This window comes from Aulostomus chinensis, chromosome 16, assembly GCF_037954235.1.
Source record: "Aulostomus chinensis isolate RoL2024-O1b breed Wild chromosome 16, RoL_Achi_v1.0, whole genome shotgun sequence".
NCBI lineage: Eukaryota > Metazoa > Chordata > Actinopteri > Syngnathiformes > Aulostomidae > Aulostomus > Aulostomus chinensis.
The window spans coordinates 4,139,213-4,157,539 of NC_141335.1; the positions used below are offsets into that span (position 1 = coordinate 4,139,213).

The window sequence follows — 18,327 nt, forward strand, 5'->3', positions numbered from 1 at the left end:
GTCCGCTTGTTTACTGAGCTCCTTCACGATGCTCCCGACTCCAAATGTTGGATTAAATGCGCAGCTGTTGCAGAAGGAAACACTCGGGGACGGGCGGAGCCTGTCAGGACGCCGTTGATGGTGTTCGTGAGCATGCCCGGTGATAACCACCTCCGTGTACCTCCTTGGTGTGTTGCCAGGCGGGAAAATGCCATCTGTATGCCACACTCTCATCTCCCTGCCACAAAATTGATCCACTATGCCCTCTTTATCTCCTTACTGATTCACACCTATGTACGCACACACAAAACTGTGTCTTGGCTCCCTTCAAGGGCCTGTGTGTGTGCGTGTGTGTGTGTGTGCATGTTTTAAAGTGGACGCCCTCTCACCATCTAAAAGGGATTTATGCATAGCCGGGTCCCAGAGTTTTTCCTGTTACGGTTTGATATGATAAGCTTTTTTATATGTTTAAAATCAATATGTAATCCTATGCAGGAGCTTATCCCTCTCCACACCCCCAACACACACACACACACACACACACTTCCCATTTGTAAATCTATTTGGGCTTTGTAACACATCGGGGCGGCGCGCTACAGACCCTGATTGATTAGGTTCACTGTGGAATCCTATCACATGGGCGACTTTTGATGATGTCGCCAACTCTTTCAGGGTTGCTAGTTGACTGGAACCGCTGATAAAAAAGTAGCTCCGTTCCACAAATAGTTGGACTTGAGTTTCTGAGAGTTTGGGATATTAGTGTGCTTTGTTCTGACATTTAATTCCCGCGGAGGTTCGGTTTCTCCACAGAAATCTACTTAAAATGTTTCGCTGGCGTCCTGTTGAGAAGACGTAGCTGGGAACAAGAGCCTCCTGCAGTGTAGCTAACGTGACATTATATGCCGGTTATTGTAACATCTGGCAGAACAGATGTTGACGCTCTGCATCGTGTTTGGGTTGAAGCACAAGTTCTGGGACTTAACTGCTCTCTGATCCTCTCGGTTCTTCAGAATTTGCTTTATGTCTCATTCATTGACTTCCGTTCTCCCTTCAGAGCTGCACTTCCTAACTGTTGGGATGAAAACCAGACGTGGACAAGGAGGAAGCAGCATTGTTCTGCATTTTATTCTCAAAATTTAATGGGAAATGTCACATTTGTATTAATTAATTTGATAAACAAACCACAAAATGTGAGTGAGTGAAGAGCGTTGGAGAGATGAAGCTTCTTCGCAGGTGTCAGGTTGTAGGACTCGTTCCTTCTCCTCTCTATCACGTTCGTATCTGAACGCGGCTCCAGGGTCAGTCGGGTTTGGAGAGTATTGATGTTGTCCAGTGTTTGACTGTCAGATTTCAGGTCAGCGTGGAGGTTTTCGACGTTCCCTCTCCTTCTGAAATCTCCAAACTTTTGTTTTCAGTCCTAACGCCACTGAAGGATCCGTCTCGTGTTGTCAGGATGGTTTTTGTCCGTCAACCGTTTTCCCCGCCTGTCGACTTTCTTCCCCTCCAGTGACACTTTTTGTCTCTTGACTCTTCTTGGACTTTGGCCAAAATCAGCTTTCCGGGGTCTTTTACAGGAGAACAAGAGGTAGCGAGAGCAGAGCGGAGGAGAAACAAAGGAACGGGGAAGGATTGTGTGGATGGGTGTTGTTGGTGAAGTTGTCCTGTCGTTTATGGAGCTGTGGATCAAATCTGTGACGCTGCTTTGTTTTACTCTGAAAATGAGAGAGAGACGGAAAGTTAGACGGTTTCTCTTGCTGTTTAGAGAAAGAGGCTTTGGAGCAGTTTGCTCTCTTGAATAAATTGAGTGCCAGAGACAAGTGGGGGGGGGGGGGGTTCATGGGGATTTGAACCAGCGCATTCTTGTGTGCCTTGTGCAGACTCACATGGTTACCGTTGGCGTGCACGACGAGGGTTATCTGAATATGCACCATGTGAGTTGTACACACTCCTCCAAGTCTTTCCCTCTCTTTAACCTCTCTCACTCTCTTTCGGGGAGGCGGGGCTTGTTGGAGGGGGTGGGGATGGGGGGGCTGAGAGGCTGAAGGGTGTTTTGTTTGTTCCCGGGTGTCTGGTTACCCAGCCTTCCCTGCTTTGGTGTTGCCTGGTCACGGCTCTCTTTATTGTTTACCTTCCTAATGAGGGGGGCGGGACTCTGCTACATGTGATTGACAGCACTGCGCCCCCCCCCCCCCTCCTTCTCATCCTCCTCCCCCCACCCCGGCACTTTGGCTTTTTGGCTCAGATGTGCTGTGAAGCAAAAGGAGGGCAGGATGGAGAGGAAAGATTATTTCTTGCATTCCTGGCTGTGTTTATGTGGGAAGTTCTTTCCCCCGTGTCCTGACCCCGCCCCCTGTGGGCCGGCCTTGTTGACGGAGGATGGTTGGAGAGTTGAGTCATTCACCGACATATTTCTGTCCCACAATTATGAGGAGGATGACTCGTGTGTTTGTCTCTTTCGACACTCTACAACTTGTCATTTAACGTTGTTTCCTGTGTATTAAAAAAAAAAAAAAAAGACGCTTGGTTTGGATGTATTTGGGGGTTTAGAAGTCCCCCCCCCCCCCAAGAGGCGGAGGAGAGTAAATTTGCTTCCCTGAGAAGAAGAAGAAGGAGATCGTAGAGAGCCAAATATTGGGACTGTGTTCATTTCGCTCTGTGGTCGACTTCAAAGCGGCGAGCGGGCCAATGAAGAGAGCGCAGACCTTTCAGGACAAACACACTGAGCCCAGCGTGACACACACACAGCCTGACTGCCGCAATTTGACTCAATGAGGGGGGGGGGGGGAGGGGGGGGTATTTATTTTTAATAAAGCCACACTTATTTTGGGACTGACATTTTACAACGTCCCTTTTATTCTCAAATCAATAGCTGGTTAAATATTGATAGAGGGTGAAGTTGCCTACACAAGTTGCACGCGGCTCAGCTGGGTTTGATTCCACTCTGGGAGTTTCTTTTTTCTCTCTCTGTGGATCGTGGTGGCGGTGGCGGTGGCGGTGGCGGTGGCGGCGGCGGCAGCGTCTCCCGTCCAGAAGGAGGTTTCCTGCCGTCCTTCACTCTCACGATGCAGGCGGTGAAGTTTGAGGACGGTCAGGTGTAATTCAACCCTCAAACAGCTGATGGAGGATGGACAACTATGATGGGGGGGGGGGGGGGGGGGGTTGGAGCTGAGGGCGCCAGGCGGATGTGAACCCTGGGGGGAGTGGGTGCTCTCCTGTGGGTAGACCCCTCCTCCAGGGAGAGGCTGAGGGGATTTGGATTGGGGTCCCACCTGGACCCTGTGGGGCCCTGTGGGGCCCCTTCCTGCACAGAGCAGGGAGACTGGGGGGGCTCACCTGTTTGTTTGTTTATTCACTTGTGCTCGCTCTAAATGTAAAATACTGTTAAATGTTAATGTGGCTGTGAGTGTCAACGAGCCCCTCAAACGCATCGTGGTGCTTTCATAGTCACCAACTAAAATACGGTTTTGTTGAGGACGTCTCTGACGGTCGGTGTTTGCCGGTGTGGTAAAAACCCTTCATGACACAGGTTCATGCCACATTAACAGCACAAAGTCAAACACAGGAATTCTAACAGTGCGTCTCAGAAAAGTAAATGGATGTATTCAAAAAGAACCAGTGTCTTTGATGCCGCGCTGACGTTGGCGTGCTCGACATCAGGACAGTCGCACGCCACTCAGTGCAGCTCCCTCTTGGATTCCTGAGAACTGACGACGTGAGTCTTTACCTCCAGGAGGCGCGAGGTGTTTATCTGATACTCTCATCATAATTGAGGAGTTTATTGGAGCAGAATTCTCTTAAATTGCATCAACATCATGTGGGAAACGCCACATTTCTGTGTGTGTGTGTGTGTGTGTGTGTGTGTGTGTGTGTGTAATGGATCATGATAATGTCCTTTAAGTGTGTTTCCTGGTGTCAGAGCATCCCCACCACACTGTTCCGTCCCTGGAGCTTCGATCTCCAGCAGCTCCCTGAGAAGATGAACTTTTACTGAAGTTTCCATCCTGGAGCTGTTGAGACAAACTGCCCCCCCCCCCCCCCCCCCCCCCAGTAGAGGATCCAGGTCCAGTGTGGCTGGGCGTGCACGGACAGAAGGTTCTACTCCAGGAGGATCAAAGATGCCCTGGAGAACGTGGTCTAGCAGCCATCTTGAGCTGCACTTGTTCTCCGGTCTGCTGGAACCGGTGCTGACAGCTTCTTGGCAGGAACATTAAATGCAGAAACTCGATCCTTGGGCTGAAGCGTCTCAACATGTTGAAAGTAAAAAGACGTCTGAGTCTGAAGGTGTTTGTCCTCTGGTGTTGTTGCAGACTGGCAGAAGACGGAGGCCCAGAAGAGACGGGAGCAGCTACTGCTGGATGAACTGGTCATACTGGTCAACAAACGAGACGCGCTGGTGCGGGACTTGGACGCCCAGGAGAAACAGTAAGTCACCCAAAGTCCTCCCAGCACACACCAGGTCTCAGGGCGAAACATCAGCGCCGCCTGCTTCCGGTAATGTTCCTCCGCGTCGCCCTTAAATTTCCAGAAGTCCTCCAGGATGGTAGTGAAAACACGTTGCAGGGCGTTGCGTTGTCCCGCAGCAGCACACCTGTGTGGGCGGGATCATTTCCGGATTGGCAGCGCCGTCAGCCAACAGGCTTCTAGGCAGGTGAAAGGTCAGAGCAGGAACCCTGGCGCCGGGGCCGCTCCGCAGGTGGCAGCGAGAAGGCTCCTGTGGCACTGACCGTGTTGCTTACGTGTGCGGTACATGCGCCGCCTCCTCCCACCTCCCACCCCCCACCCCCCCGCTCCCGACAATCTGACCTTTTGACCTTTGCCCTCCGCAGGGCCGAGGAGGAGGACGAGCACCTGGAGAGGACGCTGGAGCAGAACAAAGGCAAGATGGCCAAGAAAGAGGAGAAGTGTGTTGTTCAGTGATTGTCACTTCAGAGGAAACACAACCAACAAATGTAGCCGATGAAAGAAATGTATCATCATTGAATTATTGATCGATCGATTGGCTCTCGGAAGCTTCTGTCACTCAGTAGAGTCCTGATCCGCCAGCGTCCCGCAGACTCTCAGCCGGGGCAACGGGCCTCCGCACCAACTTTATACTGCCTGTCCCACTTCTCTACCTTTGATCTGGATTCTCGTTTGCTATCAAAACGGTACTTTTAGTGTTTTAAATGTTTGAGACTAAAGACCCCAACAGACGGTCGGGACGTTGGGAGTGGAGGTGCAGCACAACCGGCTTTGATGGGGGTCCTGTTCCTTTTTGTTGTTGTTTTTTTCTTTTGAAGAGATGACAAAGGGTTAAATGTTTCAGATTAAAAAAGGAAAACAAGTTGTTCTACTCAGTCTTTTCAAGCTACTTCATGACTTTGACTGTGTTTCTTTTAATTATTTCACTTTTTACTTGTAAAATATCTTAAAGGAGGAACTCGCCATTCATAAATCTTACCTTCACTATAGCTTTTTTTTTTTTTTTTTAAATTTATTATAATTATTATTGTTTTTGTCTCGGCTTGAAAGCATTTTACCAAAAGAGCGCTGGTGTTTCGGACTAATCTCACGGTGTACATTTCCATCACTGCTCTCACACTCAGCTTCCTCTTTATTTTCAGGATTCATGCAGTCGAAAGTTTAAAAAAAAATCTCTATATATAAAAATATATTATTTATTGCCATTTGTCCTATAAGCTGCTTGTAAGTGACGCTACCATCACGTTTTCATTTTTGCTCAACAACTTTTGGTTTGTATTTATTGTATTCAGAAGAAGAGAGAGAGAGAGAGATGCTTCCACATCTGTTAGAGCTCCACATCTGGTGCACCTGTCCTACATGTGTGAACATTTATCTGTTTATTTATTCCAGTGTCATAACCCAAATCTTCAATAAAGTCCTTATGATTTCATACTCCAGCAACCAGTGTGGTGCCTATTTTTCCCCTCTGGATTAAAATAAATATTTAGGTTTATATTTGCAAGCGCAGTTTTTTTTTAGTTTTTTTAGTTTTTTTTTTTAGGGATCTGTTGCTTTTTAAATCAGATTCTCTGCCTTTTAAATATTTAGAATTGTGCGCACGTTCTATAAATACAGAAAAGATCTTTAATATTTTGTCCTGTCAGTTTTACCGTCGCTCACGTGCTCCAGAGATTTGGAGCTTTTTGTTTTCACGTCTCTGGAAGTTGAACGAATGCTCCACGAGTGGCCCGCGGACCAGCGCTGGGTTTTGGGTTTTGTTGTTGTTTTTTAACTCTTTACGCCTATTATTATTTTTGCGTTCACCCCCCCCCCCCCCACACACACACACACACACACACACACTCCACTCCCGCGTGTTTTAATAAATTAAACCAGTCGTCGGGGTGTTTGAGGTCGGTGCCGAGCAGGTTCCTCCGAGGAAGATTAAGAGAGAAAATCACTTTGTACCGAGCGGATGTTTGTTTCTTCCTCTGGGCCGCTCGCTCGCGCGCGCGCGCGCACTCAAACACACACACACACACACACACACCCCAGAGAGCCTTCGGTCACCCGCAGCCAGAAGAGAGAAATGGAGGGGAGGAAGGAATAAAATTAAAAGAGAAGAAAAAGAAAAAAAAGACGATAAAAAAATTTCTTCTTCAGACTGACAGAAATTTAAAAAAAAATCTCGCGCGTGTGTGGAGCTGAAATGAAGTCGAACCAGGACGGTTGGTGATGCGCGCGGCTGAGCACCTCCTCTCCTCTCCTCTCCTCCTCGCCTCTCCTCGCCTGTCCTCTCCTCTCCTCTCACCCCTGCAGGCAGGCAGCCTCCCATCCGCGATTAAAGCAGGAAAATCGGTAGTGACAGCGGACGTCCTCCCTCCGCGGCCTTTCAGATTCTTTCAAAATTAATTTGCGGATTCGTTTCTTCTTCTCTGCTTGGGACCGACCGACCGAACGCGCGCGCTCGTTACGCACTTTACGTCCCCCGAGGCGCTTTTTTGTTTTACATCCGAGGTCGAAATAAAAGAAACGAAAAAGAAAAAAAAAAAAAACAGAAAAAACCAACAACGGCGTTTTTGCTCGATGCTGTGTGCGCGCGCGTGCGTGTGAGGGATTTACGTCACTGTTTCCATTTTAACATCTGATATATTTTGTTTTTCCCCTCGTGATTTACAGGCTTGTTTGTTAGAACTTTTCTTTATATTTAAAAGTTTCTTTTTAAGTTTGGTCTTGTTCATCGCTGCAGGCTAAATCAAGTTTGTATTTATTAAATTAACTCCAGATTCAGTTAAAGCTGGTTTTTTGTTTTTAATTTAAGCTCTAATAAAACAAACAGCCGAAGCTGATCAACTCAATATTCTACCGGCGCGTGTTTCTGTTGTGACGGAGAAGCTCAGGTGTCAGAAACGGTGGCGTCTTACCTGCCCGACGTCACTCGGCTCCTGTGGACGCAGAAAAATTCGGTCAGTTTCCTATTTCGGTTGTTTTTTTGTTAGTTTTTTTTTTACCGGGAAAGCAGCAGTGCCGCCGAGGCTCCTCCGGCTGAATGGATTATCTCCGGAGCTTTCACGTCTCCTGGCCTCCTCACCTCGCAGGTGGAGCGCCGCTCGGCCGCCGACGTCCACATGGAGGGCGAAAAAAAAAAAAAACCCACACAAAAAAAAACCCCACCCCGCTGCACCTGAGGGAGCCCCGGGGCTCCGCGTGCAGCACCGGGGCTTCTGCATCTGTCTGCTTCTATGCATCATCGTTTTAATAAGCACCGACAACATCCCCGCAGATCCCCGCAGATCCCAGCCCTGCCGGATGAAGGGACAAAACTTTTCCCCTCCTCTCCTCTCGTCTCCTCTCCTCTCCTCCTCTCTCCTCCTCTGCTCCGCTCGCCGTCTAATCCCTGGCTTTACCAGCTCAGCATTAAGCAAAATTCAACCGCAATTTGGGATTAGACAAATACTCTTTATTACAAAAGGTTGGTGCAACTTGATAACTTGATACTTTGTTCAGGGATTTATCTCGCAGTCTCACTCACGTGGGGAGAGGAAGAAAAAGAAGAAGAAGAAGAGGAGGAAGGGGAAAAAAACAAGAGATGTTCGGGGCCATATTTGTTGAATGTGAATGGCCTTTTTGCATAATTTAACGGGGGCCCGTGTGTGTGTGTGTGTGTGTGTGTGTGTGTGTGTGTGTGTGTGTGTGTGTGTGTGTGTGTGTGTGTGTGTGATGGTATTTCGGTCAGAGCCTCCACGAGCCCTCTGACTGCTCGGACTTCAGATGTGCTGACAAACTTCCTGGTGCCCCCCCCCCCCCCCTCTCTTTGTTCATCACCTTTTTATGTCTCTTCATACATTTATTCATCTGAGTGGGTTCGTTCAGGTGCGTTCACGTGCCTGATGGTGCGTTCACTTACCGCCCCCCCCCCCTCTTCCAGTAGCACCAGAAGGCCCTCGCGCTCTATTCCCCTTTTTGCTCCGCCGACTACTGATGGAAGTTTGACACAGGCAGGAGTTCTCCAGTCCATGACTGTCCCCACATCGGCCCCCTCACACACACACACACACACACACACACACACACACACACACACACACACACACACACACACACACACACACACACACACACACACGTCCACCCCTCGCAGCTCGGGCCTCTTTTACACAAGTATATCTTATACACATTTTTACAAATTAACAATAGTATAGCTCCTGTGTGTGTGTGTGTGTGTGTGTGTGTGTGTGTGTGTGTGTGTGTGTGCGTGCGTGATTCAGTGCCCGCAGCAGGGTTTGGTTGTGTGTTTTTTTTCCCTCCGCGGTGAGTTTGGAGGTTTAGGTTAGGTTCGTCCCTATTAAACTTTGCGTCAAACATCCTCAGATGTAATTCTAAATGGGGATTAGAGCCCATTAATATTCATGAGTGTGTGTGTGTGTGTGTGTGTGTGTGTGTGTGTGTAGGATGGGGAGGGGAGGGGCATATTACAATAAATATCAATAGTTTTTTTTATCTTATTTTGTGTGGGTTCCTGTCAGAGGAGCGCGTGGTGACACAGGTGAGGCCTCGCGGGTGAAGCTGACCGGCAGCTTCCTGTCAGGTGAAGATTCCGTTCAAATCTGCAGATTTTTGTTTTGGTTTTCTCTCTTTTTTTTTTTTCTTTTTTGCTTCCTTCGCACTCGTGGTTTTCTTGGCGCGTTCAGAGGAGCGTTTTTGTTTCTTGTTTTTGGTTTTCAGCGCTGCAGAGAAGCTGGATCTTTTATTTCAGGACAGCGTCTGGTTTTCTGGCACGTTTCAGTTCGAGTCCTGACATTTGTTTGGGTTTTCTCTGTGTCAAGTCAGCGCTCCGCTCGTTTTGCGTGTTCAGCTGCGTCCCCAATTCATAAAAAAAAATATATCCGCTAAAGTTCCTCCCTTTTGCGCGCAGCAGAGAGAGCGCAGGCCCTCGCGCTCTCCGGAGCACTTTCTCTGACAAACATTTCCATCTTTTTTAAAAAACCTCTCTGCGGTTCGCCTGGTCTCCGGACGAGGGCCGGGAGGAGGGGCCAGTGGGAGTGGGCTCCTCCCCCACCCCCCACCGCCAGCGGTGGCCGCGCCTCGATAGGCCGCGTCCTCCGTCCGTCAGGCGGCAGGAGCGCAGCGATTGGCTGCGGGAGGCGGGCCCGCAGGTGTCCGCGGCTCATAGAGGCGCAGGGCGGAGAGAGGGTGATCAATCTCTCCATCCGTCCACATTAGAAATCACCTTCTGACAGACAACGACAAGCCCCCCTGAAAGCAAATGAGTTTGATTTATTTGGCTGTAAAAAGAGCCGGAGCCGCGCCGAGGACGCGGTGACGCCGCTGGCCTGGCCGCCGCTGCCGCTGCCGCTGCTGCGTGTTCGCTCGCGATGCCGCTATTGCTGCCGCTGCTTTGCTCCGGTGTTTGTTTCTGAGCTTTTTAGTCGCTGCTCGAGTTGTGTTGCCCTGCAGACTTGCTCCTCCCGCTCCTGCTGCTCCTGCTGCCGCTGGATATCTCCGCTGCTGCTCGCCTCTGGTGGCCCGCAGCCCGGAGACGGAAGCACTCAAACAAGGTAACGTCGCTTTCTTCTCCTTCTTCTTCTTCTTCTTCTTCTTCTTCTCCTTCTTCTTCTTCTCCTCTAATTTCATTTAAACTTAATTATCAGGTAATGCGCCTTTTTTTTCCTGCTCTGGAACTGCGCACCTTTTTACATACATGTTTTTGAAAAAAAAGTTGCAGCAGGTTCCGTCCGTTCATGCTGGGTGATTGAATCCACAGCGAGTAAAGTTAATAAAGATAGAGTTCCTCTTTCTACTCCGAATCCTCCGCCTGAGCCGTTTTCTGGCCATTAAAACGTTGGAAGCGCTTAGTAGATAATTGGAGAGGCGTGTTTGGGTTTTTGTGTTAATTTATTTAGCTGATAAGAGCCCTCGTGAAAGCCTCTCTCTCTCTCTCTCTCTCTCCCTCCCTCCCTCTCTCGCTCTCTCCCTCTCCCCGGAGGTCTAATCTAAATTCTAATTGAGTTCATTTGCACCGGGATCTCGTCTTTTCTCTGCGGCCTGCAGGACGCGGCTGGAATGCGCGTCCGGCCCCGGTCAGCTGGGTCCGGCCGGTCAGCAGCAGCTCTTTGTGGGGGAATAATCTGCCTCTCACCTCTGGTTAATTTAATTCACACTCTCTTGTAACTGCGGGCCTGCAGGAGGAGAAATTAATGTGGAGCTTGCAGGAATATAAATGTGAAGGAGTCGTTGGATTATCAATCTGCTGGTTTAGAGAGTTTATCCTCATTCGACAACAACAACAAAAATCCCACACGAGTCTGCGGCTTACAGAAAAAAAGTTGCGATTTAAAAAAAAAAAAAAATTCAGACGGAAAAGAAATGTACCTGCATGTGGTTCTTTATTTTCTTAATCTGGAGTGAATGAAGTGGAGTGACTGAGCATCACGTCAGATTAACAGCGCTCCTCGCGTCTCCCTCTTAATTCGATATTTTCTCTCGCCGGATTAAAAAGAAATTGAGAGTTTAATTTTTTTTGTAGTTGTTTGGTTGGAGCTTGAAGCCGCAGGAGTCTCGACACACACACACACACACACACACACGCACACACACACACACACACACACACACACCCCAAGTCTGACGACCCGAAACAAACAGAATGAGAGAAAAAGAGAAAAGCGCAGCTGTGATTTTTTCTAATAGATAATCAAATCAAATCCATAATCCAACGTTTCATCTGCCGTGGTGACGGTTCAGGCCTCATCCAGCTCACACACACACACACACACACACACACACACACACACACACACACACACACACACATTCAAACCAGCTATTTTAACTTCTCATTATAATTTTTTTTATTCCTTCAATGGTTAAAAAAAAAGAATCAAGTTCAGTTGCTGTTACACTCGTTTGATGGATTTGGATCAGAAATTATTACATTCAAATGCCTTGGATTTTTGTTTTTAATTCTCAAAAGATCATCCACTAATTCTGATTTCTGTTTTTTGTTTTTTTTTTTAAATGCAAAAGCAAAGAAATCCTCAAATCTACGTTTGCAGCGTTTAAAGCTCGCGTGTGAAAGGCAAATCCGAAATATTCAGCAGTTGAATAAATTTACGTAACATTTACGGGCGCAGCAGTGATTTTTACAAAAATGTTTTTAACTGTTTGCTTCAGTTTTATCCTGCAATCGCGAGTTGTTGTTGTTTTTAATGTTGTTTGAATTTGTCGTTCCAAAAAGCGAATGAGGAAAAATACCAATACTAATACTTAATAATAATAAATACTAAACTACTGAGTGGGTCTGCAGTTGTAAAAACAACCACAAACCCGAAACCCCCCCCCCCCGGGACTTCCTCTCATGTGAGCTCGTTGTTCCCTAATTTGCGGTTCATGTTGGAACAAAAAAATATTAGTAAAATGAAAACATGACTTATGGCAATTAAAATGTGAGAAGTTCGAACTGGAGGAGCTGCAGGCCTGCTAGGCTCTCACGCACCAGTGAAACCGGCTTTGATTCAAAACTGCGTGATTATTTTCCGTCCCGTGTGTGTGTGAATATATATATTTATATATATATATAAATACGTGTGTGTGCGCAGTGACTTGGATCGGACCCCTGCCCCGTCAAGCTGCAGCATCGGGGGAAAGCCAACCACTGGCCTGAGCTGGGTGGAGCGGTGACCGCCTGTAGCATGATGTCCTACCTCAAACAGCCCCCCTACGGCGTCAACGGCCTGGGGCTGAGCGGCGCTGCCATGGACCTGCTGCACCCCACCGTGGGCTACCCAGGTACACACACACACACACACACACACTTGAGACTTAAATAGGAAGAGCCACAAATCTGGGCCAGTTGAGATGTCTTGTAGTCGCAGTCAGGAGTTCTGTGAGTTGCTGTTTATTCTTGTTGTTGTTTTGCATGCAGTGATCGATGTGGAGTCGCAGCTGGAGTGTCTCAGCCATTCATCCTTAATTATCCAATAATATCAATGATAATTTGGGTTGATAATGTGACCCCCCCCCCCATACACACACACACACACACACACACACACACACACACACACACACACACACACACACACACACACACACACACACCGTGTGCACTAGCTCACTTTATAAAATAATAACCATAAACTACAGTTTATCAGCAAACCTCTCCTGGTTTGAGATACTGAGGTTTTTTTTTTTTTTTTTTTTACTGTAGTCAAATCTAAAATGTGAACTTTAATATGAGACAACTGAAACACTTTGTTCTATGTTATTTTTTAGCACACACATACACACCACATATATACACATATTTGTGATTTTATGTTCACGTGTTGCAACTCATTAATGATGCAAAAAGCTTAATGAACCTGCAGAAACAAAAAACTGGAGAGAATAAATAATCTACATTTTAGAGGGATTATTTTAATTTATTGGGTGAATTATTAGAAACTTTCAGCTGTGGCACAGTGAAAGAACGCGTTTTGTTGTTGTTGTTGTTTTTGAAAGCTCTGGTAACGCTTTACCTCAAGCAGAGACGTTCAAATCTCTATTGTGGACATTAAATGGGGAAAAATGTGAATTAAATCAGCGACTCACGGTGCTTCTCTCCTCCGCAGCGACTCCCAGGAAGCAGCGGCGGGAGCGGACCACCTTCACCCGCTCTCAGCTCGACGTCCTGGAGGCTCTGTTCGCCAAAACCCGGTACCCGGACATCTTCATGCGGGAGGAGGTCGCTCTCAAAATCAACCTGCCGGAGTCCAGAGTTCAGGCAAGGGATAATAATAATAATAATAATAATAATAATAATAATAATAATAATAATAAACGGAGAAGCCCCGGGTCCCGGTTATGCTACATTAGCTAGCATTCACACAAAACACAGTCCACGCCTTTATAATGTTAAATTATTTTGGTTTATTTCTGCTCAATTGACTTCTTTATTGTAAAGTTGAAAGGACAAAAAAGCACACCCACTTGGAGGAACAATACAATTAACTAAAGACATGTTAGCCGTCAAATTTAAGATTTAAACTTTAGAAACTCGGATTAGCATCCATAATGAGTTGCTGCGTCATTAGCGAGGTGCTAAAATTAGCCTAATTAATTAACCTAGCATGGCTGCTGTTGTTGTTGTATGTAAAGTTGGAGCACCTTCGTGATTTACTGGCCTGCCACAGTCAGTAAGGAGTAAAAGTCGTTCAGAGTCGCTTTTATATTTTCTTGTGTTTCTTTGAAATTGAACCTTTGACTTCCTCACCTGTGTGGGCTAACTAATTAGCTTAGCTACCGACCTAAATGACCACTTCATGCGTTTTTGTTTTTTTTTGTTTTTTTTTTGCAACCGTAACTTCGCTTTCTTAACCCACTTTTTTTTCTTTTTTTTTTTTTGCATTTGTTTGAATAAAATTACAACAAAACTAAGCTACAGGTGAGATTTCAGGATAAATCTGGCTCGGTGATTTTAATCATTGAAGACAGAATTTAACGAAACTACAACTTAAAGAGTTCCTATGGAGTTTTCGACTGGTTTGTTCAACACAAACATTCAATTATCTGCAGCCTGCTGGGTGACTTCAGTGTCGGGCACTCTGGGCTCTCCTGCCTCTGCACTGTAAACAGTGGGACTTCTCCACACTTCTTCTTCTACCACACTTGCCTCAAACTGGTGCATTAAAAAGTATAATTTACTCAATAAAAAAAAAAAAAAATCCCCCCTCGCTCTTCTATGTTAAAAGAAAAGAGAGCATGAGGTAAAAATATAAAAAAAACTTACAAAAGTGGACATTTTAAGCTAAAACAGTTTCCCTTTTTGCCGTAACTTTAGCACTCAGCTGTCAAAACTAAAAGAATATCAAATACATGGAGAGGTCTAAATGTACTGGTTTTACTGGGGGGGGGGGTTGTTTTGTGAAGATAATTAATACTTAATAATAAATAATACTAAATGGTTGCATTCAAGTGTTGTGGTGATTTGTAAAAACAACAACAACAACAACAACCTGTTTGTGGTCCAGAAGCTTCTCAGCCTGCTTGTCCGACATGTTTTATTGTTACTGAGCAGACATCCAACAAATTAAGTGACACAATCATCGTCAGTTTATTGAAAACGAGCGTCTGCTGTTATTTGATACCAGATAATTGAGGCTGGTGTGACTTGATCTGGAATCCTGGAGGTAATGAAGACGCCACGACTGCCGCAGCGAATACTCCACTAACAACCCGCGGCTGCGCTGCCATGTTGGACAAATACGACTCCTCAAAGGCATTGGGGGGGGGGGGGGGGACCGCCAGACCCTCACTCACAATTCCAGTTATTCTCAGAATGTGTGTGTGAAACAAAACGCTCGACATGATCCTACCCTCTCGGTGCTCTAGAGTTACCCCACTGTGGGGTGAAACCCAATAGCCTGTTATCTTAGAGCCGTCGACCAGCTATGAAATTGGACCCCTGGCTGGTCCCAGGCAAGGGGCCGCGCTGGAAATGAACCTGGCTGGCTAATAACCCCCAATTTTCCTCCATAATGTACTCCGGCGGCACATGTCTCTGAGAACCGACCATGTGGTTCTAACTCCTGGTTCTCGCTTGCAGGTTTGGTTCAAGAACCGGAGGGCCAAGTGTCGCCAGCAGCAGCAGAGCGGCAGCAGTGCCAAAGCCAGGCCGCCCAAGAAGAAGTCCTCCCCGGCCCGCGAGAGCACCGGGTCCGAGAGCAGCGGCCAGTTCACGCCTCCCGCCGTGTCCAGCACAGGTTCGTCCTCGTCTTCGTCCTCCTCCACCAATCACACAGGCCCGGCGGCGCTCAGCAGCACCTCTACCTCCATCAGCACCGTCTCCTCCATCTGGAGCCCCGCTATCTCCCCCGGAAACGCTCCGGCTCCAGCCGTGGCCCCGCTCCCTGAGCCCGGACCCCCTTCTAACGCCTCTTGTATGCAGCGTTCAATGTCAGGCTCCGCCGCCGCCGCCACATCCTACCCCATGTCCTACAACCAGACGCCGGGCTACGGCCAAGGCTACCCCACCCCATCTAGCTCCTACTTCAGCGGCGTGGACTGTGGCTCCTATCTGGCCCCCATGCACTCCCACCACCACCCCCACCAGCTCAGCCCCATGACGGCCTCGTCCATGTCAGGCCACCCGCACCACCACATCAGCCAGTCGTCAGGCCACCACCACCATCACCACCACCACCAGGCCTACGGCGGCTCCGGCCTGGCCTTCAACTCCTCCGACTGCCTGGATTACAAAGAGCAGACTGCAGCCTCCTCGTGGAAGCTCAACTTTAACGCCACAGACTGCTTGGACTACAAAGACCAGGCCTCCTGGAGGTTCCAAGTCTTGTGATCAGGCTTCTTTTTTTTTTTCCTTTTTTTTTCCCTTTTTTTTTTTTTTGTCCTCCCTGCTCGCCTGCTCCCTCTTCTTCTACTTTTGTGTTCCCACATTAGCGTATTGCTTGTTTTTGTTAAAGACAAAAAGAGTTTATGAACCATAAGATGGAAGCAGGAACGATCTGGACTTGGTTTTTCCTCCCGCTTGCCCCTCTTTTAAAAAAACAAAACAAAAAAACAACAAAACAAAACACAAACAGTCCTCCAGTCCCCAGAAGTCTGCTGACAATGAAAATGGCTTTTTAAGACGCCCCTCCTCGGATGACCTTAAACTTTTTCAGTCCTTTCACCCAAACTGCTTTGACCACCAGCTCTCTGGATGGGAGGAATGCCCCCCCCCCCCCCCCCACAGCCCCCCACACCCCCAACAACCCCTCCTCCCCTCGGGTGCACTGACGGGACCGGCCTGCTGCCCTCTCATACCTCCGACCCAAACCTGTATAGTTTTTAATTTCACAAAAATTTGTTATTTTAGGACGACAGAGATTTTTAGTCAGCGACGCCGAGGAGCTGAAATATGTAAATATGTATTTGGGTCAGTTCCAGTGACCATGTTTAGTTGGTGGGGTTTTGTTTTTGTTTTTGTTTTTTTCCCCCAAATTTTAAATTGTTTATTACAACTTTGGGAGGGGGGGGGGGGTGTGAGAAAAAAAGGATTAAAAAAAAAAAACTGTATGTAAATCTTTCCAAATATTCCAAAGAAATCAAATTGGCCATAAAGTTCAGCTTTTATATACATTGTTTGTTTAAAAAAAAAATATATATGTTTGGGCAATTTGAAATGTCTTGGAAAATATAGATGAAGAAATATTCTGGGGATTCTCCATTTTGTTTTTTCCGGATGATATTATAATCGTAGCCTCCACATTCTGCAGCCAGACCTCCTCTTCCTCTCTCGGGCATTTGTCGTGATATTGGACATGTTTGAACCGCAGCACTTGGCTTGATTATTATCAAACCATTTAAAAAAAAAAAAAAAATCCTTTTTATTTTTTTTTTTGTTTTTTTATTAAATTTTTTGTTTTTGTTTTTTAATGGAGAGGAAATGTGGATTTATAGCTCCAAAATGACAGTGAGTTGTTGAATGTATCTTCAAGGCGACCACCCTTACATACTTGTTCATCCAATAAAGATCCGTTAAGTCCTAGTTATTTATTTACTTTTGTATTTGATTTTTTTTTAATTCTTTTGATTCCCAGCTGGGAGTCAAACTGTTTGTTTAATTTTAATTTTTGTTGTTGTTTTTTTTTTTCTCCCTAAAACATGCATGAACACCAGCAAATTACCAACTTAGAAAAGAGAGCTTGTTTTCTCTCGTTTGAACGAGTCACACTTTTATTTAAAAGCTTGTTGATTTAGTTTTTTTGGGTTTTTTTTTTGTGCCTCTAATTATAACCGGGCTAAATGCAAATGAGTGCATAATTAAAACAAGCCGTGTATTTCCTTTTTAGAGAGCAGTCGGGTTTAATCCTCTCTGTCTTGAACTGAAACACTAACATGTCTCACTGCTTCAGGGAGGCCGAGTGTCTCTTTAAACTGTCGGCGTTAAAAAAAAAAGGGGGGGGCCTAAATATTGAGCATTTGATCGAGGCGTCATTGAACGCAGCAGCGCTGTAATGGCGTGATAATTACTCTGCGCCCTCCGGTTGCTTTCTCCAAAATAACCTGCAGGAATTTCACCGCGGTAATTACGTAGGTGGGGCCAGGTTAGAGGGTCAGACCCGCGTGTGTGCGTGCGCGCGCGCGCGCGCGTGTGTGTGTAATGCGTTTATGCCTGCAAGCGCAGACGCATTACAGGAGAAGAGGGAGTTTAAAAAAAAAAAAAAAAAAAGCTGGCAAGGTTGTTGAGCGAGCATGTGAAGGCCGCAGCGAGGCAGGAACCGAACAGGTTCCAGACAAAAATAAACTTCATCAACCTCTTCTTTTTTTCGCCTTCTTTGTAATTGAGACGCAAACAAATGTGAATTAGCACTCAATCGAGGCTGCGCGTGCCTCTTGGTCTCCTTATTCTTGATCAAACGATTGTTTACTAAAAAAAAGAAAGAAAGAAATCCTAATGTTTGCAAAGATGAGTCCAACTATCCGAGAAGCAGGAACTGAATCGCACTGCTCCAAGAGAGCCCTGATAACTGATCAATTAGCTGATTATTTAATAATCCATTAAAGGCACCTTTTTAGATAAGTGGACCCCCCCCCCCCCCCCCTCCAAGTTGGGGTCGATAACCTCTGACGGTTCTTCTGATGATTCACAAAAGAAACATTGCCGCTTAGAACATCAATTAAAAAAAAATGCATTTTTAGGAGGTGGAAGCTTCTAGAGATATTTAAATTGGATCAGGCAAGGTGACGTCACTGTCACGGGACGTTTAAGGCGAAATAATTTATTTTCAAAGGCCTTTCGGGGCACGCGAGACGTGGAAAAAGCAGAGCGAATAGGCTCCGTGTTCTGAAATTAGGGTTTCTTGATTTGTGGTTCTCCAGCCTTCACACACACACACACACACACACACACACACACACACACAC

General features: G+C 46.7%; 2 protein-coding genes and 1 long non-coding RNA gene across 13 annotated transcripts in view; 2 read left to right on the forward strand and 1 right to left on the reverse strand.

Moving 5' to 3' along the window:
* The window catches only part of ehbp1 (EH domain binding protein 1), a 134,488-nt gene extending 128,591 nt beyond the window's left edge, over positions 1–5,897 (forward strand). For 6 of the 11 annotated variants that reach the window (XM_086181292.1, XM_086181287.1, XM_086181289.1 and 3 more), the window contains 2 exons: positions 4,287–4,401; positions 4,806–5,896. In XM_086181292.1, coding sequence (XP_086037418.1) covers positions 4,287–4,401; positions 4,806–4,896 — 206 coding nt within the window. In that variant the 3' untranslated portion in view covers positions 4,897–5,896. Of the gene's footprint in view, positions 1–4,286; positions 4,402–4,805 lie in introns of all 11 variants that reach the window. The other 5 variants (XM_086181293.1, XM_086181294.1, XM_086181295.1 and 2 more) reach the window with 3 other exon arrangements.
* LOC147247217 (uncharacterized) lies at positions 1,094–13,704 on the reverse strand. Its single transcript, XR_015109600.1, has 4 exons — positions 13,570–13,704; positions 13,015–13,165; positions 7,347–7,367; positions 1,094–1,691 (listed from the first exon to the last, which is right to left on the reverse strand). It is a non-coding gene; the product is annotated as an uncharacterized LOC147247217 (long non-coding RNA).
* On the forward strand, positions 8,869–17,301 carry otx1 (orthodenticle homeobox 1). Its single transcript, XM_086181298.1, has 4 exons — positions 8,869–9,980; positions 12,021–12,210; positions 13,035–13,186; positions 15,008–17,301. The coding sequence occupies exons 2-4, from the start codon at positions 12,114–12,116 to the stop codon at positions 15,755–15,757; spliced, it is 999 nt and encodes a 332-aa protein (XP_086037424.1). The 5' UTR covers positions 8,869–9,980; positions 12,021–12,113; the 3' UTR covers positions 15,758–17,301.
* Positions 17,302–18,327: the final 1,026 nt, after the last annotated feature.

Excerpts from the sequence above, each read along its gene's own strand:
- otx1 (XM_086181298.1), top strand. The coding sequence starts at position 12,114 with ATGATGTCCTACCTCAAACAGCCCCCCTACGGCGTCAACGGCCTGGGG. Across the intron at positions 12,211-13,034 it reads CCCCACCGTGGGCTACCCAG|CGACTCCCAGGAAGCAGCGG; the intron begins GTACACACACAC and ends TCTCCTCCGCAG. Across the intron at positions 13,187-15,007 it reads TGCCGGAGTCCAGAGTTCAG|GTTTGGTTCAAGAACCGGAG; the intron begins GCAAGGGATAAT and ends TCTCGCTTGCAG.